This window comes from Zingiber officinale, chromosome 8A (assembly GCF_018446385.1).
Source record: "Zingiber officinale cultivar Zhangliang chromosome 8A, Zo_v1.1, whole genome shotgun sequence".
NCBI lineage: Eukaryota > Viridiplantae > Streptophyta > Magnoliopsida > Zingiberales > Zingiberaceae > Zingiber > Zingiber officinale.
In genome coordinates, this window is record NC_056000.1 from 7,807,630 (window position 1) to 7,833,199 (window position 25,570).

The following is a 25,570-nucleotide window of genomic DNA, read 5'->3' on the forward strand; positions in this document are numbered from 1 at the left end:
GTTGATGGAATGCCATCTAAAACAGTTGAGAAGCAATGGAGGAACGACGCCAATGCTCTCTGATGGGAAGCGGAACCACTAATCGGAGGAACACCTCTAAATCGGCGGCAACAGAAACATAGTATCGCAGACAGAATTCTCGTCGTAGGAATGCCTTGGAGTAAGGTCAGATAGCCGGAAGCTAGTCGCAAGTATTTGAGAACATCGTCGCCGATGAAGTTGGCCGGAAATTGGATATGGAAGTGGAGAAGGGGTTGGAATCGCCGAGATGCGTTGTGCGACGTGAAGCATAGGAGATCGACACCAACAAAGCTACTGTAGCTTCTATTTTAAATCAAATCCAGATTTGAACGGACGGCTAAGAGCAATTCGGATCTTGATCAACGGTGAAAAGTTGTTTTAACTCCGATCCGAAGGTGCTGATCTTAATTTAGGGTCTAGATCTACTCTCCCTTAGGTCGAACGGACCAGATCTTCAATGGACGGCTCAGATCCCTTCGATCTTTGATGAACGGTCCATAATGCTCTGTAACTTGATCTTCTCGTTTAAACTCCGATTCGAGCACAAATTCAGTTCGAATAGATCCAAATTTTTTATGCATACAAAATAAGAATCAAATATTAGCATAAAATAACACCAAAAATAAGATAATTTATAATTAAGTCCAAGAATAAAAATAATGCATGAAATGTGATGCATATATAGATTTTATCTATGAACATAACATCAAATCATGCATGTATGAATCAAAATAATATAGTAAAATCATGGTTATCAACCACCCACCCACTTTTGTGCATAAGAAATTTATAGGGAACCCTCCATTTATTGACAATCGTATAGACTCCATTTCTTCCCGGATGTTGGCCCATGAAACAACCAACAAGGCAAAAACCCATGGTGTCTTCAATGTCATCGATATCATCAAAGTCGAAAGATAGCCTCACGCCTTTAGCTTCATATTGCTCCAGAGACACACCTGATGTTGACTTCCAGTTGTTTCTGAATAAGCTTGCTCAAGTCTTCTTCTTTTGTGTCACCTGTGCCGGTTGGGCAGGTGGAACAACATCCTTCTGATTATCACCATCTCCAACCCCTGGAATTGGATTCGGCGTCACCCCCTCCGTTGGTGCAGCCTCATTCATGTTAATAGTCTCACCAACAGCCTCCAGCTTTCCATGTTCATACACCACAGCACCATTTTTGAGATTAGAAGCCTTATCATCAGAAATGCCCTTCACAGATTGGTCTACCTCACTAGAACGAGAGTCCACGCCCACTTCATGAAATCCATTGGCTGCCAAGTTGACCGTTTCAATATGGCTAAATATTTGCTCTTCATTTGAGGCAATTTGCAATTCACGTGCTTGACTCAAGAGAGAGTACCTAAGTCCTTTTTCTTCTTTCCCGTTGTGAAAAGTTGACACCTAAGCACCTTCAGGAAAACTAGCTTCCCAAATAAAAGCCACCGAATAAAGATTTAACGTTGAAACTAGGAAAGTGTCCCATCCAAGATTTGCCAATTAATTAATGCAATGAATGCAAATTAATGAAATTATTTGTCGTTGAAAACTTTCCTTTTTGGCAAAACTTGGTCGGAGATAACATCCACCTGAGTTCACCGTCGGGAAAAGCTGCTACCAGAAATCACCAACCACTTTTAACTCTAGAACTGAGTGACTCCGGTGTTCCTACCAATCTCCAATCAACTTCTCTCTAGAAATTCTAGAGAGAAGGGAGAGCTTCTCTTTCTAGACCAAAGGGTGACTCATTGAGGACTACTGAGAGCTCTTTCACAACTAAGAGTTTTTTCACGGTGACAATACCTTATGTGTTAGCCACTATATCGTCCTGATGAGACACTGAGAGCTCTTTCACGTGACAAAAAGGCGAAATCACTTTCCCCCAGTGCCCCCACCACACCCGACCCCAGATTGAGAGCTCTTTCACGGAAATAGATACATATGTATAAAAACTGATTTGAGAGGTAAAAACTCTCAAAATCACAGTCAAACCATACAAACATCATGAGCTTAAACCTCTATAGTTGAGGTTAACTCCACAATCACTCCCTCTACCTTGCACAAGCACAACACCACATAGGTACATGACACCCAATGACCAATGAGATGGATACATATCACTCTTTCATGCAATCCAACTACAAATCACACTTGACATTACACGTACTTAGCCCACACTTGAACTTGCATTCGCACTCAACTCAAACAAATCACATGCAACATACAAAACTTCAACATATAAGATAAAGTCATGCATGCACGGATGTAGACACCAAGTCAAGCCATGACCGGATCAAGAAACACCACCAAATCAAGCATGCACCATGTATTTGACCATCAAAGCCATGCACGGATGGAATTCAAGCCACAAGAAACTTTCCACAGTGAGCCAAATCTAGCTGCACTCTTTGGACAGCAAGCACATTTGGGCAGCAAGCACAGTGAGCTCCAACCAAAATTCAGACAGCAAGCATAACATCAGCTTATAGCTTCCATATCCTTCAAGTTCAGCCAGCATTATACCTTCAAACACCTTCCAACAACAGTCCACCACCTGCATATGAAGAACGCTAAGGAGGTTTCAAGTCCACAAACCAGTAGGTATGAATTTGGACCTTTCGAAAAAACCAATCCACATCCGGTGCAATACCTTGATATCGGCATCTATTTCTAGCCTCTCACATGTAATAGACTGAGCTAGAGATGGCTAGATGTTGGGCCTTCATCTTTCTACCACCATCCTTGTAATGTCTTCCAAAAATTTGATACAACTCCTCAAAAGATTTGAAGTTATGCTTGATCTCCAACCATCTCTTTACCTTGCACCAAAGTTCACAAACCACCAGACATTCAAAGAAGATATGTTGATTTGATTCTTCTTGTTGTTGGCACATGACACAAATCTTGTTTGGCTCATACTCCATTCTATCCTTGGTTCTCAACCTCCCATGAGCTAACATCCATAGCGTGAAGCGATGCTTTAACATGATTTCCAATTTCCACACCATAAATTTCCATGCAACTTCCGGCTCCCTTGGCATGAAGAATTGTATGCATTTTAACTCCATTTTCTATCCTAACAAACCAATCCATCATCCTCATATTTGCATTTCCAACGCCACTTGAGGCTCTCAAGATCTTGTTCCGAATTTCTATAAGCCTCTTGATGAAAGGGGAGTCCGAAGCCTTGCTTTCCCATGCCCAAAAATCTGCACCTTTTATATAATGATGATGTACCCAATTTATCCATAAAGAATCTGTTTTGGACTTGATATTCCATAAGATCTTGCTCAACAAAGCCTCATTCCATGCAAGTAGGTCTCTAAGGCCATATCCCCCATTTTGCCTTGGTAGGCAAATTTTTTTCCAAGATATAGGAGGGCATTTGGAGGACCAAACAAACATACATCAAAGTGTTTTAATCTTGTCTACAACCCCACTCGGAATTGGAAGCATTGAAAGCCAAAAACATTTTATTCCTTGTAGAACCGTGCCTATCAATTCCAATCTTCCGACATATGACAAAGTATGTTTGGGCCAAGCATTTATCTTTCTTGTGATAGCATCTAGGAGCAGTTCATAATTAGCAATCCTCAATTTTTCCGCCACCAATGGAATGCCCAAATATCGGAAAGGGAAAGAACCTTCTTGGAAACCCAAAAGATCAAGAATTTGGGCCTTCACTCTCGCATCTACACCGACCATGAAAATCTGCATTTTTGTGGATTTGCCTTTAGTCCCGAAGCCTTTCCAAAGAAATTCAAGCAATCTGCTATGTGTTGTGTAGAAGATGTATCCGCTCGGCAAAATAACATAAGATCATCCACATAGATAAGGTGAGTGATGCCCATCTCCTTGCACATTGGATGGAAGTGAAAAGATGACAATCTAGAGGTAACTTTGAGTTTCCTTGATAATACCTCAATACATAATCCAAAAAATAAGGGAGAGAGGGGATCCCCTTGCCTAAGCCCTCTTTGCCCACTAAAGAAGACATAAACTCCGCCATTAAGAGAGATTGAGTAGGAGACCGTTGTAACACATTCCTTGATCCAAGTGCAATATCGTTGGGGAAAATCAAAACCAACGAGTACCGACATAAGAAAAATCCCAATCCACTATGTCAAAAGCTTTTTTCAAGTCCACTTTGATCATGCATCTAGGAGAAACCCTTTTCCTTGCATATTTCCGAAGCAATTTTTGAGTCAAGTATATGTTGTCCCCTATGGAATGCCCCTTTATAAACACTACTTGAGCTGGATTCAATAAGAAATCCATAACTTCCGATAACCGGGCAGCAAGTATCTTTGAAATAACTTTGTAGAAGACATTGCAACATGAAATTAGTCTATAGTCCACTACCCTGACCGCATGGTCCCCTTTTGGCACAAGTGATATTAAGGAGTGGTTCCATTTCCTTAGAAGTTTGCCACTTTGGAAAAATTCCTGCACAGTTGCAATAAAATCATTACCAATAATATCCCAAGAAGAGGTAAAGAATTTCGAACCGTAGCCATCCGGACCTAGGGCTTTCCCACACCCAATATCATGCAAAGGCGGCTCTTATTTCTTCTAGCATGACCGGCTTGATTAAATTCTCAGTTTGCCCCAAGGTGAGCTTCCTTCCGGTGATGTCATTGTTGTCCAAAAATGCACACGCCTCTTTTTTACCAAGTAAGCATTGAAAGTAGTCAACAAATTCTTCCGCGACTTCACCAATACTTGTAGTTTGGTCCCCATTCCTTTCTTGAGAGTGATGATTGCATTTCTCTTATTGTTTCTCTTCACCACATCATGGAACAACTTTGTGCATTTATCCGCACTCTTCAAGTATACATTATTGGCCCTTTGTTGGTAGAATTATCTTTCCGCTTCGGCCAAGAGATTTGTTTTCTTCCTTATATGAGCGTACTCTATAGGAGTTGGGCCCCCATCTAGAATGCTTCTTTGGACCTCCTCTAATTCTTCTTTTGCTTTCTTTGCCTTCTCCGAGATGTGCCCAAATTTATTCTTGTTTAGCTCCCTCAAGCACCTTTTCAAGCGGAACATCTTTGCCTTGAGAGCATATTAAGCGTTTCCTTATATAGGGGTTGCCCATGAGTCCTTCAGAATCTTCTCAAAGTCTTCATGTAATGTCCACATGTTGATAAATTTAAAAGCTCTATTCGGAGGTCGGTCTTTGGACAAGGTGTTCACAATAGTACATGAATGGTCCCAGAGACACCCTGGTGCCGTAAACTCTGCGTATGCATCATAATCTGCCATCAACCAAAATGAATTAACCAAATCTCTATCTAGCTTGCAAGAAACGTTACCATTAGACCATGTAAAGCGACATCCAATGGAACGGAGATCCACCAATCCACAAGCTTGTGCAAAAATCTGCATATCTTTCATCTCATGATTTGTGACTAGAGAACCACCTTTTTTTCCATCAATAGACAAGAATGACTTGAAATCTCCCATAATCATCCAAGGATCAGTAATAATATCCCCCAAATCTGCAAGTGCGGATTGAGAGCTCTTTTACAAAAAAAAAAAGTGGAACCGCCACATCAGCGGCCCCCCTAGAGCCAGTCCCACGGATATGGAGGGAGGTAAATGCAAGTACACAACTGAAAGCGCATAGTCGAGACGCTAACCCTAGGCAATGACACCTCGAGGATCGAACCCTCGACCTTTCGGCCATGAAACCATGCACGCCCAACTGTGCTACGCCCTGAGGACGGATTGAGAGCTCTTTCACAATTCTATGGGTGGTGGTAGAGAGAATCATATTACATGATTCTTATGATTGTTGTTGTACAATATGCTTATAATGATCCCTATAAATAAAGTATAAACCCCAGACCTGTAAAATCGTAACAGAATTTTATTATGAAAAATTATAATAAAATTCTATTATAAAAATCGTAACAGAATTTTGTTATATAAAATTGTAACAGAATTTTATTATAAAAAATTTTAATAAAATTTTCTTCCATAGTATTTATCTATCGTATTAATTTTCATCTACATATGAATCATCTGGCTATCGAAAGAAAGAAGTTGCCATTTGTTGCTGGCCAACACTAGTAATAGTGTTGGAAGGTCGGCGGTTGGCAGTTGTAGCCAAAATCTCGCCGCTGCATTGGGCGAAAGAAGTACAACTAGGGATGTAAATGAACCAAACGGTTCGCGAACTATTCGGAGCTCGATTCGGTAAAAAGCTTGTTTGAGTTCGTTCATTTATCTTATCGAGCCGAGCTCGAGCTCGATTTCGAGCTCGACAGTTTTATTGAACCGAGCTCGAGCTTATGGATATTCAGCCTGTGAGCTCGCAAACATGTTCGTTTATAGGCTCGCGAGCTAAAAAAATGAGTCTTAAACCGAGCCAAAAAACGAGCTCTAAAATGAGCAAAAAATGAGCTCTAAAACAAGCTAAAAAAACGAGCCTTAAAATGAGTCTTAAACCGAGCTAAAAAATAAGTTCTAAAATGAGCCAAAAAAATGAGCTCTAAAACGAACCTTAAAATGAGCTTTAAAATGAGCCAAAAAAATGAGCTCTAAAACGAGCCAAAATGAGCTCTAAACGAGCTCGAAAACGAGCCCGAGCTCGCTTAACAAGTTAGGCTCGTTAACTTTGATAATCGAACTAATAATGAGTCGAACTCGAACTGTTCGTGAGCTTGATAATTCTAAAACGAACTGAGCTTGAGCCTTGTGGTAAAAACTCGATGTGAGCTCGAGCTTAAAATTATTCGACTCGATTTGACTCATTTACATCCCTAAGTATAACATCGGCGAAAAAGGTGGGCGTGGGCATTTGTGCGTTCGTGGGCATGGATAAGAAAGTGAGGATAAGTGTTTTGATTTTAGAAAATCAACTTTTTTTTTTTTTAACATGAGCAGTGTTTTCTCAAATGAAGAATCGAAAAAAAAAAAATGAACAGTAAGTTAAAATTAAAAAAAAAAAGGTCATTTTTCCCTTAGTTCTTGCATTGGTCTGATTCAAGCCGAATGAATTTGAATTAGATTGATCCGATTAAATCCAGATTTGATTTAAATATTTATTTAATTAGACTATTTTAGTTCAATTAGACTTTGGTCTAAATTAAATCATTAGTTGATTTAATCGAATCAGTTTAATTAAACTAGAGTCAATTTAGGTTGATTTGATTAAATATGCTTAGATAAGAATAACCTAGGTAAGATATCCTAGTCCAATTAGATTAGTTCTAACAAAAACAATAGACCAAACTCAGGATCAGGATTCTCAATCAAATGGTCCAGTGTGTTAGTCCATTGGAGCTCCTCAAATAAAGAAAATTAGTTTTTCTTATTTGGTTATAAATTCTGTATATTTTATGCATGTGTGAAAATTGAAATGAACTAGTGTTGTTAGTGGTATGTCAATTTTGCATTGACATTATTATTTTTCAATTCTAGATGTCACTGATGATATGCACGATAACTCATCTCGATGTGTAAAGAAATGAGCTATGGGAGAAGATTCAGGAGATTGAATATGACCCATTTCATGCAGTTAGATGACATATTGGATGACTTGATCAATTGTTCTGGAAACTTAAAAAGGAAGAGTTTCACATCCTCGATAATTACAAGACATGGGCTTTGATTCGTTCACTATGGTGGAATTCAAAGGTGGTAGCATACCATATATAGGAGCTCACTGAAGGGCGAATCTCATATGCACAGTTGTGTGTCAAACTACTTCACCCTGAGTTTCTAGAGGATCTTGAAGAATATGAGGAGGATCCAGAGGAAGATCTTGAAGAAGTTGAAGAGGATTAGAGGAAGATCCTAAAGAATCTGAGGAGGATTCTAAAGAAGGTTCGATGATAGACTACATTGAAAATCCTAAAGTTGGTTTACCTGAGATTGCCTCAAATGAGTCCAGGTTGAAAGGGAATGGGTTGACCACTACATTGATGTTTGTCCTGGTAGAAGTAGTGTTGGCCTATCTAGTTTATTAGAATGCTATCATTATGTACAAAAAAATATTAGTCCATTTAGTTTATGAGTCGTGTAATAATTTCTGTCGTTATGTATGAACAGAGTTATTTTTATGTTATGTGTTAACAAACTTAAAAATGATTAGTTCATGTTTAATTTAATGATTAGTTCATTTTTACTTTAATAATTTGTTCATTCTATGATTAGTTCATTTGTTGAGATGTGTTTAATAGTATCTATCAATGTTGATTTGATTAGTCATACAAATAATGAGTGAAAACGTAGTTATCACTTAATTTTGTACATCAACTCAAATTAATATTGAGTCAATCATAAATTATATGCATATAAATTACATTGAATACTAAATAATGTATTTATTTATGTTAGATCATGATAATTAAAAGCATCATAGCTGAACTCAATAAGGGAAATAAACTTAATGGCGATAACTACAAGATCTGACACCTCAAGATACAATATGTTCTCGAGGAACAAGAAGTTCTAGAGACTGTTCATCAATTTATGAAAGAACCTACATATGGTTCTAAGACACAGCATAAACGTGATCTTAATGTCTATAATGCAGTGAAGAAAAATGACTCTACTGCTAAGGGTATATTGATTAGTTCAATATTAGATGACTTGGTCTATGAGTATGAGCTATTTCCATCAGTTCATGTTGTCTGGGTAGCCCTTAGAGTGAAGTATAGTGGAGTTAGTTTAAGCAAATTTTATAAGCTGACAATAAAATTTGACAACTACAAAAAACGTTTGAATGTTACTATGACTTAACATTTGAGGGAAATAACTAATATGATTCGAGAGCTAAAGACAGTCTGGTCATGAGTTGACTGATGAACAACAGATTCAGATAGTTATGCGTTCCCTTCCTCATTCTTGGGAAATGCTGAAGCAAAATCTGGCTCACAATGAAAGCATCAAGACTTTCACTGATGTCTCACGCAATGTTGAACTTGAGGCGGAGAGAATAGAATCTGCAAGGATATATGATTCAATTTTTCTAACTAAAGGTTTTAGATCCAAGAATAAGAAAAAGATGGTTTAAGAAAGGAAAAGGAAAGGGAAAAGAAGCTGGTGCTACTGTTGGGCAAGACCCAATTAAGAAGAAAAGAAAATTTTGGTTGGTCCTAGGAAGATCGTACCGGCTCCACTGTACAAAAATTTTGTACAAGTGTCGAACCTTTCCTAAACAACCTATTGTGTTCTTTAGAAATTAAATTAGGAATCGCAAACGGAACTTAACATTATTGATTCCAAATTTAACTTATTTGTTCTTAATGGTTTAGATTTGAATCGCAAGCGGAACTTAATACTATTGATCCAAATCTACCTATGTTACAAATTCAATTAAATATTTATTTCAAAAATTGGCTCCCAGGTCAAACATGGCGAGGCACATGACCTTCTTGGGTATGGGAGCATCCACCACTGCCTCGACAAAGCCTCTTAACGAAATTCAATATTTAATTTCCTAAAATAATATTAGGTTTAACCAAAAAGAACAATTGAATCACAAGATCGAAAAAATAAAAAAACACAACTTCGAATATCTAATCCGAAAATCTAGAATCATATGTCTCTTGTGTTTGTAATTCATACAAAGAAAAACTAATATGATGCGGAAAATAATTATTAGTTATACCTTTCTTTGTATGCAACGATCTTTTGATCTTCTACCGTATTCCTCTTCTTATCTCAGACGTTGTGTGGGCAACGATCTACCGAGATGAGAACCACCCAAGCTCTTCTTCTTCCTCACCAAGTTTTGGCCATCAAGACTCCTCCAAGGATGTAGAGGTTCGGCCACCACCACCAAGCTCCAAGGGATGCAAGAAACAAAGTCTTCTTTCTCTCCTTCTTCTCCAAGCAATATCCGGCCACCTTCCAAGCTCCAAAGGATGAAGAGTTTTGACCAAGGAGAAGAAAGAAAAAAGGAGAAGGGAGAACTAGAAGGGTCGGCCACACCACCAAGGAAGAGAGGGAGGAAAAATAGAATAGAGTTGTTAGCCATGAAGGCACCCCTACCCTCTTTTTTATAATCCTTGGTCTTGGCAAATAAGAAAATTTTAAATAAAAAACTTCCTTATTATTTTGCCATGAAAAGGAAAATTTAATTAATTAAAACTTATTTCCTTTTCTTAAAATAATATAGTCGGCCACCTCATAATCTCAAACAAGGAAAGTTTTAACAAGAATTAAAACTTCCTAATTTGTTTCCGAAAATTTTAAAATAAAAATTTTTCTAATAATTTATCCCTTCATGGTTGGTTATAAAAGGAAATATATAAATTAAAATTTCTCTATTAAAACATGTGGATGATTTCCAAAAAAGAAAGTTATATTTAAAATTAAAATCTCCTTACAATCTACAAATAAGGAAAGATATCAAATCTTTTGTAGAAACTTATAAAATGAAATATTTAATTTTAAACTCTTTTTTTAAATCATGAACATGGTTACAAAAAAAGGAAAGTTTAATCAAAATTAAAATCTTCCTTTCAATCAACAAATAAGGAAAGATATCAAATCTTTTCTTAATCTTTTGTAGAAAGCTATAAAAGTAAAGATTTAAATTTTAAACTCTATTTTAAAACCATGGAATCCATATAAGAAACATTTTAAAATAAAAAACCTTTTAATTTGCTTAGGGTCGGCCACACCATGCTTGGGCTCCAAGCATTGGTTAACCATTTACTTGGCTCAACCTTTTGGTCTTGGTCGGTCCTAGCTTGAGCTCCAAGCTAACTTGGTCGGCCACCTAAGGGTGGGTAGAAAGGTGGGCATAGGTGGGTATAATTCTCTATATACAAGAGGCTACGATAGAGACAGAGAGAAGGAATTGGTTTTGGTCTCCCGATGAAATTAAGCTTCTCGTGTTCGCCCCGAACACCCAACTTAATTTCATCAATAATAATTCATACCACTAAAGAATTACTATTGAACTACCGCACTAATCCCAAATTACATTTTGGGCTCCTTATTATGAGTGTGTTATTCTCCCTGTGTTTAAGATGTCGAATGTCCACTAATTAAATGAGTTACTGACAACTCTCTTTAATTAATATCTTAGTCCAAGAGTAGTACCACTCAACCTTATCGTCATGTCGGACTAAGTCCACCTGCAGGGTTTAACATGACAATCTTTATGAGCTCCTCTTGAGGACATTATTAACCTAAATTACTAGGACATAGTTTCCTTCTATAATCAACAACACACACTATAAGTAATATCATTTCCCAACTTATCGGGCCTATTGATTTATCGAGCTAAATCTTACCCTTTGATAAGTCAAATAAATAAATACTAAATATTGTTGGGACCGAAAAGTAGCTAGAGGGGGGTGAATAGCTCGTCACGATCTTCGTGGTCGGCTTTGCTTGTTTCTTCAAAGATGTGCAGCGGAAATATACAAGAAACAAACGCTCACAACGCTAACAAGTATATTTAATTGGTATCCACCTCCAAAGGAGGTGACTAGTCCAAGGATCCACGCACACACACACACCTCCACTAATAAACACTCCTTTTCCGTAACTACCAAAGGCAGAGAAGCCCTACAAGAATCTCAATGCAGAAAGAAAGGAAAGGGAACAAAAATAGAAGCAAAGCTTACAATGAATACAAGAACCCTAACCCTAGCTTTCTTCTTCTTGCTTTTGATCCGCCTCTTGACTTAGAAGAGCCTCCAAGAACCTTCAAGAACTGGCGATCTGGAGCTTAGAGAGAGCTATGGAGTTGGTGTCGAGGATCTGAAATGAATCGGTGAAGTTGTGCTGAAGGAAACGCTCGCCTGCAGCTAAATACGACACCAACGGTCGGATCCCGATCGATTGGATTGCTCCCAATCGATCGGGGAGGCTTTGGATCGATCAACCGATCGATCCAAAGTACCTCTGTGCTATCTGGAATAGCCTGAATCGATCGGTTGATCGATCCAGGGCTTATCGCATGAAGTCGCAGCTTCCCAATCGATCCACTGATCGATTGGGACCTCTCGATCGATCCACTGATCGATCCAGCAGGCTTCTGTGCGCTCACGACTTCCTCCCAATCGATCCACTGATCGATTGGGACGAAGGCTTCTCGCGGGGACACCCCAATCGATCGGCCGATCAATTGGGCTCCAGCCAATCGATCGGCTGATCGATCCACTGCTGGTTTTTGCCCAAAACTAAGTCCCAAAGCTCCCAAACCAACATCCGGTAAATCCATGACCTGTTGGTTCATCACGCTTAGCATCCGGTCACCCTTGACCTGCTAGGACTCCCTTACCAAGTGTCCGGTCAATCCCTTTGACCCACTTGAATTTTTCTTCATCTTGCCAAGTACTATCCGGTCACTCCCTTGACCTACTTGGACTTTCACCAGATGTCTGGTCAACCTTGACCCATCTGGATTTCCCCCGTGCCTGGTTTCACTCACCAAGACTTTCACCTAGCTTCACTCACTAGGATTTTCTCCTGCCTAGCTTCACTCACTAGGTCTTTCACCTGGCTTCACTCACCAGGATTTTCTCACTTCCTAGCTTCACTCACTAGGTCTTTCACCTGGCTTCACTCACCAGGATTTTCCTTCTGCCTGACATCCCAGTTAGGACTTCCCAGTTAAGTATCCGGTCACCCTTGACCTACTTGACTCTTCTTCAATCAGCCTTGTATTGTCAAACATCAAAACTCAAACCAAGACTCAGCTTGGTCAACCAGGTCAGTCTTGACCTGAGGGATATTGCCCCAACAATATCCCCCTTTTTGATGTTTGACAATACCTCATTTAAGTTGGGCTAATCCCATAGCCGAAATCTCCTTCATGCCACTAGGTAATGAAGGCATAAGTTAAACCCTTCATTCTCCTCCTAAGAGGGCAAACTCCCTCTAGGTAATGAAGTCCTAACTTAAACCCTTCATTCTCCCCCTATTGGCACACATCAACAAATTCACTTGTTGAAAACTCTCCTCCTGAAGAGTTGCTCATCGTTGTTCACAACTTCACTCGTTGTGATCAACAAGATAGTGAAAGTCCTATACCCTTCATTATCCTTAACCCTACTTTCTCCCATTAATGTAGTCAAATGCCCATCCTTGAGCATTATTCACTTAAACCACTTAAACAATGAGGATATCCACTCCCCATTAAAGTTCAAACGCTCAGCCTTGAGCATTTTTACAACAGAAGGTTAACCACCTTCCAAGGTTCATGAAAAATAATTTTCATGTCTTTAAAGAGTCCCTCCCCCTAAAGACATGGTGGTAACTTCTGTCATTGCACCAACAATGACTTGGAATCTCTAAACCTTTAGGAAACCCAAATTTAGAAGTTTTGAGGTTCAAATGTTCAAAATTTGAAACAAACCTCAACCTAAACTTCAATTTAGTCTTCCTTAACCAATTCATCCTTGTTTTCAACATGAAAACACCCTTTTTATGTATACAAATATATTTTGAGGGGTTTGGAATGGTTACATAGACTAAACAAGAGTCAAACCACTGAAAATCAGCTTTCCCAGCTGAAATCAGCAATTTCGATTGATTAGAGTTGGGTCCCAATCGATCGGACCATGCTGAATCGATCCACTGATCGATTCAGGTAGTGTGGATCGATCGGTGGATCGATCCAGCGAGCTACTGCTCGCGGGATTTGCCTTCCCAATCGATCGCCCGATCAATTGAGGCATTCCAATCGATCGGGTGATCGATTGGAGTTCTGATAGTTGCTGAAATTCCATTTCAGTCAACTTCAGAAACCCCTAGAAAATTCTACAAAAATCTAAAAATTGTAAAAATTTGTGTAGACATTATTTAGGGCATACTTTATCATGGAAAAATAGTTTTCTAAGAAAATAATTCATATTTTCAAAGATTGACACAAACTTGAAAACTTGCAAAGACTTTAGTGTTTTCGTCAAGTTTTGTGTCTAACTATTTAATGATGATTACTATCAAAAGGTAGCCTTCACCAAGGTTTTCCAAAAGCATTTTAAAAACATTTTCAAAACTAATATGCCACCATTTTCCTTGGGCTTAATGCACATGACTTGTACATTAGCTTTCCTAATGATGGGAAAACACATAACTATGTGTTTTGATGAATTTAAAACTCAAAAGAATGCACTAAATCAGCATGTTGAGTTTTGTTCATCATCCTAACATCTCACTTGTCTCTAATGTGCATAAAACACATACAAGTCATCTTATAGGTCTTTGTGAGATGTAAATTTTGGTTTTGCCCTAATCTAGGGATCATGCATATCTATCTAAGCATTTTCGTGAATATTGAACATCCACCTAGGATGTCACTTGTTGATACACTTGTACCACTTGTTACAAATACCACTTGTTGATACAAGTTGATAAATATCATTTGTCCTTAATTTTAAGGAAATATAATGCATGATAATGTTATGGCATACATCAAAATGAAATAGCTTTCAAAAGTAAGATTCCTATAACTACATGATGCATGTATGACATGACATGGTATTTTTATATTTTTCATAATAAAAGATGAATGCAAAATACAAAATTAAATATGATGTCATGGCATATAGTGAGCAAACAATCATTGCAAGATTTAGCATAAATAAAATACCTAGATTTCCTATCTAAGTATCCTTAAACCTTAGCTAAATTAAAAACTAAGCCTAGATTTCCCTCTAAACGTGCCAAGTAAATGCCAAAACCTAAATTGTCATTTTAGTTCTCTTGATGTACTTATGCCAATTGAAATTAAACTTATTCCACAAATGTTGGCATATTTCGTTCTTCCATCAAGAGTAGTACTAAGAAAATACCAAAATCCCAACTTGACATTTCCTTGTCTTTTCCCCATATGTGCCTTTTAAAATAAGAACAATACTTCTCAATTTTGGCACATATTACTCTTCCAAAGAGTAAATTATAAATCCATTTCATTTTCAAAAGTTAATAATAATAACCTTGAAAATGCTCCTTGAGTGTCAATTTCTTCAAAGTTGGGTTTACTACCCATCTTCTTAGAGTTGACACTCTCTAACCCATTTATGGGTTAGAGAAAATGCTCCTAGGAACCCAAAACCTATTTGTGCTCCTTGGATGCTCTAGGTATTCACTAGGGATAACTTCCCTAGATACCTTCCTAGTGACCTTGTTTGACTTCTTAGAGGCCTTGGTCACCTTTTCTAGGTCAACCCTAGGGATTTCTTCCCTTGTGACCTTCTTTGACTTCTTAGAAGTCTTAGTCACATTTGTTGTTGCAAAGATATTTTTAGGGATAACTTCCCTTGTATCCTTGACTTGACCCATAGACTTAGAGTTAGTTCCATAGCTATATGGAACCCTATGATAGGTAGGTACATCCTTTTTGGTTTTAGGTTTGTATCCCAAACCTCTATGGCCCTTGGATGACTTTTGTTGTTCTAAACCTAGATTTTGCTCATTTTGTCTTTTAAGGATATTTTCCATCCTTTTTAGGGTCTTTTCTAGTTTGTCAAGTCTTGACCTCAAGACTTGATTCTCCATCAATAAGTCTTTAGTTTTTGGTTTTCCATTAAATCCATGAGCATTTTTGTTTCTAGGCTTGTAGCTAAGATCCTTAGAGTTCTTGCCTAGACTTTTACCTACATTCCTAGCCTTAGGTGTAGTAGTTTTAGCATGAAAAGCTACATGATTTTCTTTAATTTTATCATGCCTCATATTTTCATGGTAAATAGCATTAAAATGATATAAATTAGAACTATCATGTTTTTTACCATAATTTAAAGGGGTAGGCTCAATGAAAGTTACCTTTCTTTTTACCTTAGAGGCTCCCCCTTGACTTGAGCTTCCTCCATGAGCCTTGACCACCTTCTTCCCCTTAGGGCATTGACTTCGGTAATGCCCCTTTTGGTTGCAAGAAAAGTACACAATGTGCTCCTTGCTCTTCTTTGTTCCGGGGATGGTCTCCTTGGGCTTCTCCTTGCCCTTTTGTGCCACTTGGCCCTTCTTCTTGGCCAATTTAGGGTATTTACTTTTGTAATGCCCTTTTTCCCTACATTCAAAGCATATAATATGATTTTTATTATTAATTGAAATGCTTATACCTTTTTGTGTAGGGATGACACTTTCTTGTTTGGATCCGGAGGTAGAGGCTTCCTCTTGTTCCGAAGATGATACTCCTCCATTTGATTTTGCTTGACTTGTGGAGGTCGAAGCTTCTTCATCCTCTTCTTCTCTTGACCCGGATGTGGAGGATTCTTCTTGCTCTTGATCCGGTGTCAATGAACATTGCTCCCCCTCAATCCTAGAGGTGGAGACATCACCTTCTTCTTCATCCTCTTGTACATGAAACAAGGAATATACTCCTTCCTTGCTCTTTTGATTGCACTCCTTTGAGGATGAAGTTTCTTGGACTTCCTCTTCTTCGGAAGTTGAGCATCTCTCAACTTCGGAATCCTCCTCTTGGTCTTGCTCCAATGAGTCACCCTCTTTGGATTCCTCTTGATTTGGTACAGTGGAGGGGATCTCATGAGTCTTTGCCAATTTGCTCCATAGCTCTTTGGCATCTTCAAAATCTCCAATTTGCTCCAAGATGTTGCTTGGCAATAACTTGACCAAAAGCTTGGTCACTTTGTCATTGGCCTCACATCTTTGAAGTTGCTCCGAGCTCCATTTGCTTTTCTTTAGGACTTTTCCCTTGGAGTTCGTTGGAGCCTTGAAGCCTTCCATGAGAGCAAACCATTGCTCTATCTCCACCATTAAGAAGTTTTCGATCCTTGATTTCCAAAGATCGAAGCTTGTAGATGTGTATGGTGGAGGCACCCTTATGTCAAATCCAAGTCCATCTTGGAATTGCATCTTGATGTTGAGCTTCTTGAATTCTTTGACTTTGATGAATTTGCTTCAACTTCTTCACCCTCTAGCTTTGCTTGTTTTGTTTGCCCCTTCCGGCGATGACTCCGGTGAAGAGCGACCTCGCTCTGATACCATTTGTTGGGACTGAAAAGTAGCTAGAGGGGGGGTGAATAGCTCGTCGCGATCTTTGTGGTCAGCGTTGCTTGTTTCTTCAAAGATGTGCAGCAGAAATATACAAGAAACAAACACTCACAACGCTAACAAGTAGATTTACTTGGTATCCACCTCCAAAGGAGGTGACTAGTCCAAGGATCCACACACACACACACACCTCCACTAATAAACACTCCTTTTCGGTAACTACCGAAGGCGGAGAAGCCCTACAAGACTCTCAATACAGAAAGAAAGGAAAGGGAACAAAAATATAAGCAAAACTTACAATGAATACAGGAACCCTAACCCTAGCTTTCTTCTTCTTGCTTTTGATCCGCCTCTTGACTTAGAAGAGCCTCCAAGAACCTTCAAGAACTGGCGATCTGGAGCTTAGAGAGAGCTGTGGAGTTGGTGTCGAGGATCTGAAATGAATCGGTGAAGTTGTGCTGAAGGAAACGCTCGCCTGCAGCTAAATACGACGCCAACGGTCGGATCACGATCGATTGGATTGCTCCCAATCAATCGGGGAGGCTTTGGATCGATCAACCGATCGATCCAGAGCGCCTCTGTGCTCTTTGGAATAGTCTGAATCGATTGGTTGATCGATCCAGGGCTTATCGCGCGAAGTCGCAGCTTCCCAATCGATCCAATGATCGATTGGGGCCTCTGGATCGATCCATTGATCGATCCAGCAGGCTTCTGTGCGCTCGCGACTTCCTCCCAATCGATCCACTGATCGATTGGGACGAAGGCTTCTCGCGGGGACACCCTGGCTGATCGATCCACTGCTGGTTTTTGCCCAGAACCAAGTCCCAAAGCCCCCAAACCAACATCCGGTCAATCCATGACCTGTTGGTTCATCACGCCTAGCATCCGGTCACCCTTGACCTGCTAGGACTCCCTTACCAATTGTCCGGTCAATCCCTTTGACCCACTTGAACTTTTCTTCATCTTGCCAAGTATCCGGTCACTCCCTTGACCTACTTGGACTTTCACCAGATGTCTGGTCAACCTTGACCTATCTGGATTTCCCCCGTGCCTGGCTTCACTCATCAGGACTTTCACCTAGCTTCGCTCACTAGGATTTTCTCCTGCCTAGCTTCACTCACTAGGTCTTTCACCTGGCTTCACTCACCAGGATTTTCTCATTGCCTAGCTTCACTCACTAGGTCTTTCACCTAGCTTCACTCACCAGGATTTTCTCACTGCCTAGCTTCACTCACTAGGTCTTTCACCTAGCTTCACTCACCAGGATTTTCCTTCTACCTGACATCCCAGTTAGGACTTCCCAGTCAAGTATCCGGTCACCCTTGACCTACTTGACTCTTCTTCAATCAACCTTGTATTGTCAAACATTGAAACTCAAACCAAGACTCAGCTTGGTCAACCAGGTCAGTCTTGACCTGAGGGATATTGCCCCAACAAATATATGTACTTGTTATTATATTAGGATTAAGAGCACACACTTCCATAATAACTAAGGTCTTGTTCTTTTATTAAGTCAGTATAAAAATAACTTACCTAAAATGATCCTACTCAATACACTTAGAGTGTACTAGTGTAATTTATTAGTCAAGATAAACTAACACCTAATTACACTACGACTATTCCAACGGTTTGTTCCTTTCCATCTTAGTCGTGAGCAACTGTTTTTAATTTATAAAGAACTGATAACACGATCTTCTGTGTGTGACACCACACACCATGTTATTTACAATATAAATTAATTGAACAACTACACTTAATAAATAAATGTAGATATTGACCAATGTGATTCTTTTATTTCTAAATAAATGTTTATATAAAAGCTAGGCTTTTAGTATACATTCCAACAGAAAAAAAGCATAGAAAGAAGCTAAAAACAAACTAACTTGCTATAACTGTGGCAAGAAGGGTCATTTTGATTGGGATTGTACTGAGCCAAAAAAAAGTAAATCCATGTTTAACTTATTTTCATGAGCATTATGTTGCTAGTTTAGTGTTATTACTTGATTCTTATCTTTTGTGGATTATAAATTCAGGAGCAATGAATCATGTAATTCGTGATCGAGTTACATAGATGGAGTACTGTCGAGTACCAATTGGCAATAAATGAATATATGTGGGAAACAATGCAAAGATTGAAGTCAAAGGGGTTGACACTTGCAAACTCAACCTACGTAGTGGACGCACCTTGTTTCTACATGATGTCCTTTATGCTCCTGAGATTTGGCCGAATCTGGTTTCTATTACTAGTCTTCTTGATTTGAGTTATTGTATAAAGTTTTCAATTAATGTGCGAAACTTCGTATTAACTCTGTATTAATTGAATGTGGTTATGCAACAAATAGTTTCATAATTTTTGATATATAACCGAATATTAATTATTGTATTAATAGTTATTTTTTAAATATTACTCTTACTAGTTGATACTGATATTAATGATGAAGTTTGACATGTTACACTAGGACATATTGGACAAGATTAGCTAAGAACAAATGAATAGATTAGCTAAAGAGAATGTATTAGGTGCTCATGCTAAGATCAACTTGTCTATATATGAGTATTGTCTTATTAAAAAATAATTAAAAAATTATTTAGTAACACTATTAGAATTAAATCATTATTATAATTAATTTATTGAGATATTTGAATATGAATGATAGATATGGACATTCTTATTTCATTATATTTATTGAAAACGAATAATAATTTCATTTTCGAGAGATTGCCTCGCTTCAACAGATCTTGTAAATTTTTACAGTTTAGGAATTTCAATATTAATATCTTTATACTTTAATTTTTAGAAAGTCGTGATCTTAATTGATACTATCGCTGAGGACGATTTATCTCAGATCTAACATCCGCAAAATAGTTGCCGTGAATCCGTGATGTACAGTAAAATTGATCTTAGAAAATGAAATAATTTTTTTTTCTAAAAACAAAAAAAAAAAAAGGGAAAGAGAAAGTGATTTTTTATTTTTATTTTGACTGTGTTCACTTTGACGAAGAGAAAAATAGAGGAAGGAAAGGCAGTGAAAAGAAAGGCGAGGAAACTCGAGTCAACAGTTTGTTTTTCTTTTTTGTTCATTGACCAAATCCATCTGCATTTGTACGGTTTCCTCATCGGATTGGCCACTATATCGTCTTCACTTGCCACTATCATCATCCTCTCCTTCATCTTGCTCATCACGGTCAATAACTAAATACTTGTTCAGTGTTTCTTTTTAATGGAAACGAAGATGTTCTTGTTGCTTCTTCCTCATCTTTCTACCATAACACGCTCAGTAGTCATACATTATCGCAAGTAGAATTATTTTTTGTAAGAAATACATTTGATCCTGGGAGGAAGCAGTGTTAATGGTTATTCGTTAAAAAAGAGAAGTATGCTTTCTCTGTTGCTGTTCCATGCAATGAGCAGGGAAGACAAGACTGACCGTGGGCAGCAAATGAGAAAGCAGAGCGACTGAAAACTGGGACCGGCGAGGTTGGGCAGTTTGTTTATTGGGGGAAGTAAAAAGCCTCGAGATAAGTGGGGGTCTGGAGGTCCGGGAGAAGCGAGGCCGAGGAGAGAGAGAAACGGGCTATAAGGTTTGCGCTACTTCGCGTCTCTTCCAAGTTGGACGCTTCGCTGTGACTCTGTGACTCTGAGAGCAGTGTCTTTTGAGTGTGCGTGCTCGCTTCCTTCCATTGCCTCCTCATTTCGCTGCTCTTCTGTGTCCAAAATATCTTTTTTTCCCCTACCTCTCCATTGCGCTTGGACGGTAGCCAGCGGCTTTGGATCGAGTTTGTGCTGCGAAGACGAGGTTGCCCAATTTCACTTATTAGGCTTTGTCGCGGCGTTTCTCTTCGGCCTCTTGTTCTTCTCCACTGGCATGATCTAAGCTTTCCCCTTTCTCCGACTTCGTAGTCCTGAACTTCCGTTGAGCAATACCAACTGGAAAGATCGGTTTTACCGCTCTTCGACATTCAGCAGGGAAGGAAGCCATCTGCGACGGGTGCATGAAGGACTGCCGAAACAATGAAAGATGGAAACTCAAAGAAAAGCAAGGTTTTTTTACTCGTATATTTGATCTTTAGCATTCTTCCTGATTTTGGTTATCCAGATTTCTGAGTTAGTCTCTTCTTTTTTTTTTTTTTTTTGAAAAAAAAAAAAATCTTGTTCGGAGAAGTCATCATGGTCCAAGACAGTTCGAAAATGGTTCAACATCAAAAACAACCCTGGGGACTTCCAGGCTGATGATGATGTATTTGGAAGAGGTTGGCTTAATTGTATCTGTTCTAACATTTTTCTGCCTACTATAGTGCTTAAGTCGAATATATGGTATTCACTTATAATCACTTGCCTTGTTGGTGAGTAGACTTTTGTTCAACTGCTATTATAGTCTTCTTGTTAGGTGCGCAGTGCTTCCTTTGATCTTCTTTAGCTGTGCATAAATACATAAAAACTCATGGGAATAATAGCACACAATTCGCATCTTCTTTTGTTGTTATTGATTTTTTTTCTTTATTCGTTATTCTGCATGCTCATCACAAGGTGATGGAGAATGGAGGACCAACTTCATGGAGAGGGACACAAGCACAGTGAAGAAAAGCAGGACAGGTATAAAGTGTTGTGGCTTGTCTTGTTCAAAACTTTGGACAAAATTACGACATCTGCTTGCTTTAAAAATTCCTTTCTCAGTATTGTTCTTTTCTGGGTTTTCAGAGAGGCTGTATGAGAAGAACACAAATCATGTTCGGCGAGGAAGATTTGATGTTGATGCTGCTCATGTTACAGATGTGAAGGACTACAAGTAACCTATTTTGGCTCCTCACAGATTTTGCTTTCTGACTTCTGACATTTTTTTCATGGAACTTCAATATGACCAGTGATTGATAAATATGGTTTATAGGATTTTTGTATCGACATGGAATGTTGGTGGGAAGTCCCCGACAAAAAATTTGAATCTTGAGGAATGGATCCATACTTCACCTCCTGCAGATATATATGTTTTAGGGTCCATTTCTGCACTTTGCTCAGTTGAAATTTATTGTTTTGATATATATGCATGATTATATAAAGGTAGAAAATTATTAGATGTAGATCTAATCAACTTAAATACTTTTTACTTGTCAGATTTCAAGAGATTGTTCCTCTTAATGCTGGAAATGTTCTTGGTTCAGAAGACAATATTCCAGCAAAGAAATGGTTAGCACTAATTAGGAGGACACTAAACACTCTTCCTAGCACGGATGGTTGTGGCGATGGCTGTGGTTTACCATCCCCCATTCCAAATCCACTAGTGGAGATGGATGCTGATTTTGAGGGGTCTTCGATAAGGCAGATGAACTCATCATTCTTCCATCGACGGTCATTTCATTCCATGAGTTGTAGTTCAAGAATAGACAATGATGTCATGGTAATGCAACCAAGGCTGGATCGAAGATTCAGTGTTTGTGATCGGGTGAGCATCAAGAGTAGACCAAGTAACTTTGATCCCTATTTTAACTTTGGAGCTTCACCCTATGATGAGGTAGTTGGGGGAGAAATATCATCTTACTCTGATTTTTGCTCGCCAATGTCATATTCTTGTGGTGTTCCACGGCATATGGAAGAAAGGGATAGATTTTCAGTTCTCTCTAGGTATCTGTTTCAACAAGTCCATTTGGTTCTGTTCTCAGTGGGTAACCATCATGAGTCTTTCGTAAATTCTAATTCTACTATGCATCAGTTCTAGGTACTGCTTGGTTGCAAGTAAGCAGATGGTAGGCATATTTCTGACAATTTGGGTGCAAAGTGAAATTAGAAGCAACATAAAGAACTTGAAGGTATCCTGCGTCGGGAGGGGATTAATGGGCTATCTTGGAAACAAGGTAATTGCTTTAGTTCACATTTTGTCTCATATTTTAGAAAACACATGCTACATTCTGTGTTAGAAGTGAAATCTTTGTCCTACACCTTCCATTTATCTGAAAAACATTTGTAACTATTTTTTTCCCCTCTTTTCTAACATCTATGTAATCCTTACTCAGCTTGTCCTAATAGAATGTTCACCTCTACCTGTAGGGTTCAATCGCAATTAGCATGTTATTGCACCGAACAAGCTTTTGCTTCATCTGTACTCACCTAACCTCGGGAGAGAAAGAAGGGGATGAACTACGGAGGAACTCAGACGTGATTGAGATATTAAGGAAAACAAAATTTCCTCGGGTGCACAAAGCATTCAACGAAATGTCTCCTGAAACAATCCTTGATCATGAGTAAGATTGATGTTCACAATTTGCTATCTTATTTGCTCATATTTCTCTGATATTAACAAAAGGAATGAATCTATGATCATAATTCTCTCATTTCTTTTCTTTTGTTAGTCGCATCATGTGGCTTGGTGACTTGAACTACCGTATTGCTCTATCATATCAGTTAGCCAAAGCACTAGTTGAGATGCACAACTGGAGAGCATTATTGGAAAAGGATCAGGTGGTTTGTCCATCCTTTTCTAAGTATCATTTAAATGTTGTGATAACTGCCTAATGTTTCTCCGTGTTGCTTTTGACATATAGATTTTTCAAAAGTATGTAAATCTCTTGGGGCATTAAGAACATAATGCTTTTCTAGATGCTCCCCAAAGAGGCAATCCCTTGTGGCATAGGGAAAAGCCAAGATTCTTCTATTCTTCTTTATGTTCTCTCAAACTACTATACTAGTCCCAAACTCTAATTATTTTTCCCTTCAAGAATAGCTTCGGATAGAGCAAAGGTGTGGACGAGTTTTTGAAGGATGGAAGGAAGGAGGAATATTCTTTCCTCCCACCTACAAATATTCAAACAACTCCGACAGATATGCTGGTGCAGACATGCATCGAAAAGAGAAGAGGCGAACACCTGCTTGGTAGAGTCCTAAAAAATGCACTTTTTCTTAAATTGGTCTAACTCTAAATAATATTGTTCTCTTTTTTTGATCTAGGTGTGACCGTATCTTGTGGTATGGCCAAGGTCTTACTCAGCTAGCTTATTTACACGGAGAGTCTAGATTTTCGGATCATAGACCAGTATACAGTATTTTCAATGCAGAGGTTGAAATAATAAATTGCAACAGAATCAAGAGCATGGGTTGTAGCTCTCGAATAGAGGTGGAAGAGCTACTACCATACTCACATGGTTTCACAGAGAATTATTATTGAAGTGTCTGCGCAAATTCTAAACCAAGGTCCTAGGCCTTTTCCTGTATTTATTGACCTTCTCTCCTATGCATAAATCAGAGTGAAACATCTGATACTGATGATCAGTTTACCTTTTAAGTGTTATTTATCTTAAACGAATGCAGGGTTGTTCTGCACTCAGGCCCCAACAATGAGCTTCCAAATATGTGGACCCAGTATCAAGCAAAGAAAATAGGTGCTTATTTTTTATAATTCAACAGATCAAAACTCAGAATTACATAATGATTTCTTTTGTTTATATTCGAAAAGTTGACATTACCTCGTCCAACAACCATATTTTACAAACTACTTTAAAGGTAAGTATTTGATCTTTTGTTTGATCTTATCTGAAAAAACTAGTGTCAGCAGTATTTACTAAGTTCATTTTGCTTGTTGGACGACCAGGAAACATAGACATGTTTCAGACACAGGATAACCAGATTTAGCTGACCAAAGATGAGCAAATAAATATCACTACAAGTGCCTTTCGCAAAAGACATCAGCCACTCAGGAACTGCCAAGCTTGTTTGTTAGTATTGTCCAAGTTTTGATGTCTGGAAGAGTGTTGGGAATTTTTTTTTTTCCTTATAGGATTAAGACTATTGTGGAGACACTCATTGTCATTTGGATAAAGGAATGTATCACTTGTGTTCATAGAGCATACTTGGGGAGTTGACTGAAGAAGTTTTTGTCATTGATGATCAATGCGGTTGTTTTCTTTTGCTGTTGCTTCTTTTTTTTTTAATTGGAATAGCAAAAGCATGAAGATGATGTGACAGATTTAGTTGGCATAGTTGAGGACATCAGCTTTGGGAACCTTAAAAAATTGTCTGGAGGAATAGGAAATCTGTATTAAATTGGAGTGTGGTGCTTTTTTGACCTTACCTCATGATACGGTAGAATGGTCAAGAGTTGGGTACCCGACAAAACAAACGGTAAAAACTGAAATGTAGATGAAGAAAGGGGAAAATATAAAAGCTTTTTTTAGTCAGCAAGCAAACGCTCTCTTTGAGAAAAAAAATACATATCTAAAAGTCCATGAGGATCTTAAACAGTAAGCTAAAAGGTAAAAAATATATATATATATATATACAAAACAGATAAAAAAAATAGGGAAATAAAATGGAAGATGAGAGTTTCTTTTAGGTAAAAAGGAGATTCTTCGCTTTCCTTTTATGTTCAAACAGCAGTACCTTAATCTTACGCGAGTTTACGTAGATGGCCGAGGAAGTCTTCTGGTGAGCTCAGGCACCCACTGCTGCACACTTCATTACGACTTTACACCTCCAAATTGACTAACGAAATAACCTCGGACGACTAAAGTGCAGACACTGCAACTCATACAAAAAAAAGACTAAGTGTACATCGGCAAGGTAAGTAGTTAATTTCTTGTACGAAGTCACGAAGAGTGACGACGACGTCAAGCTGCTTGCTCAGGGAGCGAGGCG

The 25,570-nt window shown here is 38.5% G+C and overlaps 1 protein-coding gene across 1 annotated transcript; it reads left to right on the top strand.

Moving 5' to 3' along the window:
* Positions 1–20,157: 20,157 nt before the first annotated feature.
* LOC122012213 (type IV inositol polyphosphate 5-phosphatase 7-like) lies at positions 20,158–24,816 on the top strand. The gene is made up of 13 exons (XM_042568676.1): positions 20,158–20,992; positions 21,114–21,201; positions 21,479–21,544; positions 21,650–21,737; positions 21,837–21,941; positions 22,061–22,567; positions 22,656–22,797; positions 22,991–23,184; positions 23,293–23,401; positions 23,664–23,812; positions 23,888–24,130; positions 24,248–24,439; positions 24,528–24,816. The coding sequence occupies exons 1-11, from the start codon at positions 20,963–20,965 to the stop codon at positions 24,102–24,104; spliced, it is 1,695 nt and encodes a 564-aa protein (XP_042424610.1). The 5' UTR covers positions 20,158–20,962; the 3' UTR covers positions 24,105–24,130; positions 24,248–24,439; positions 24,528–24,816.
* Positions 24,817–25,570: the final 754 nt, after the last annotated feature.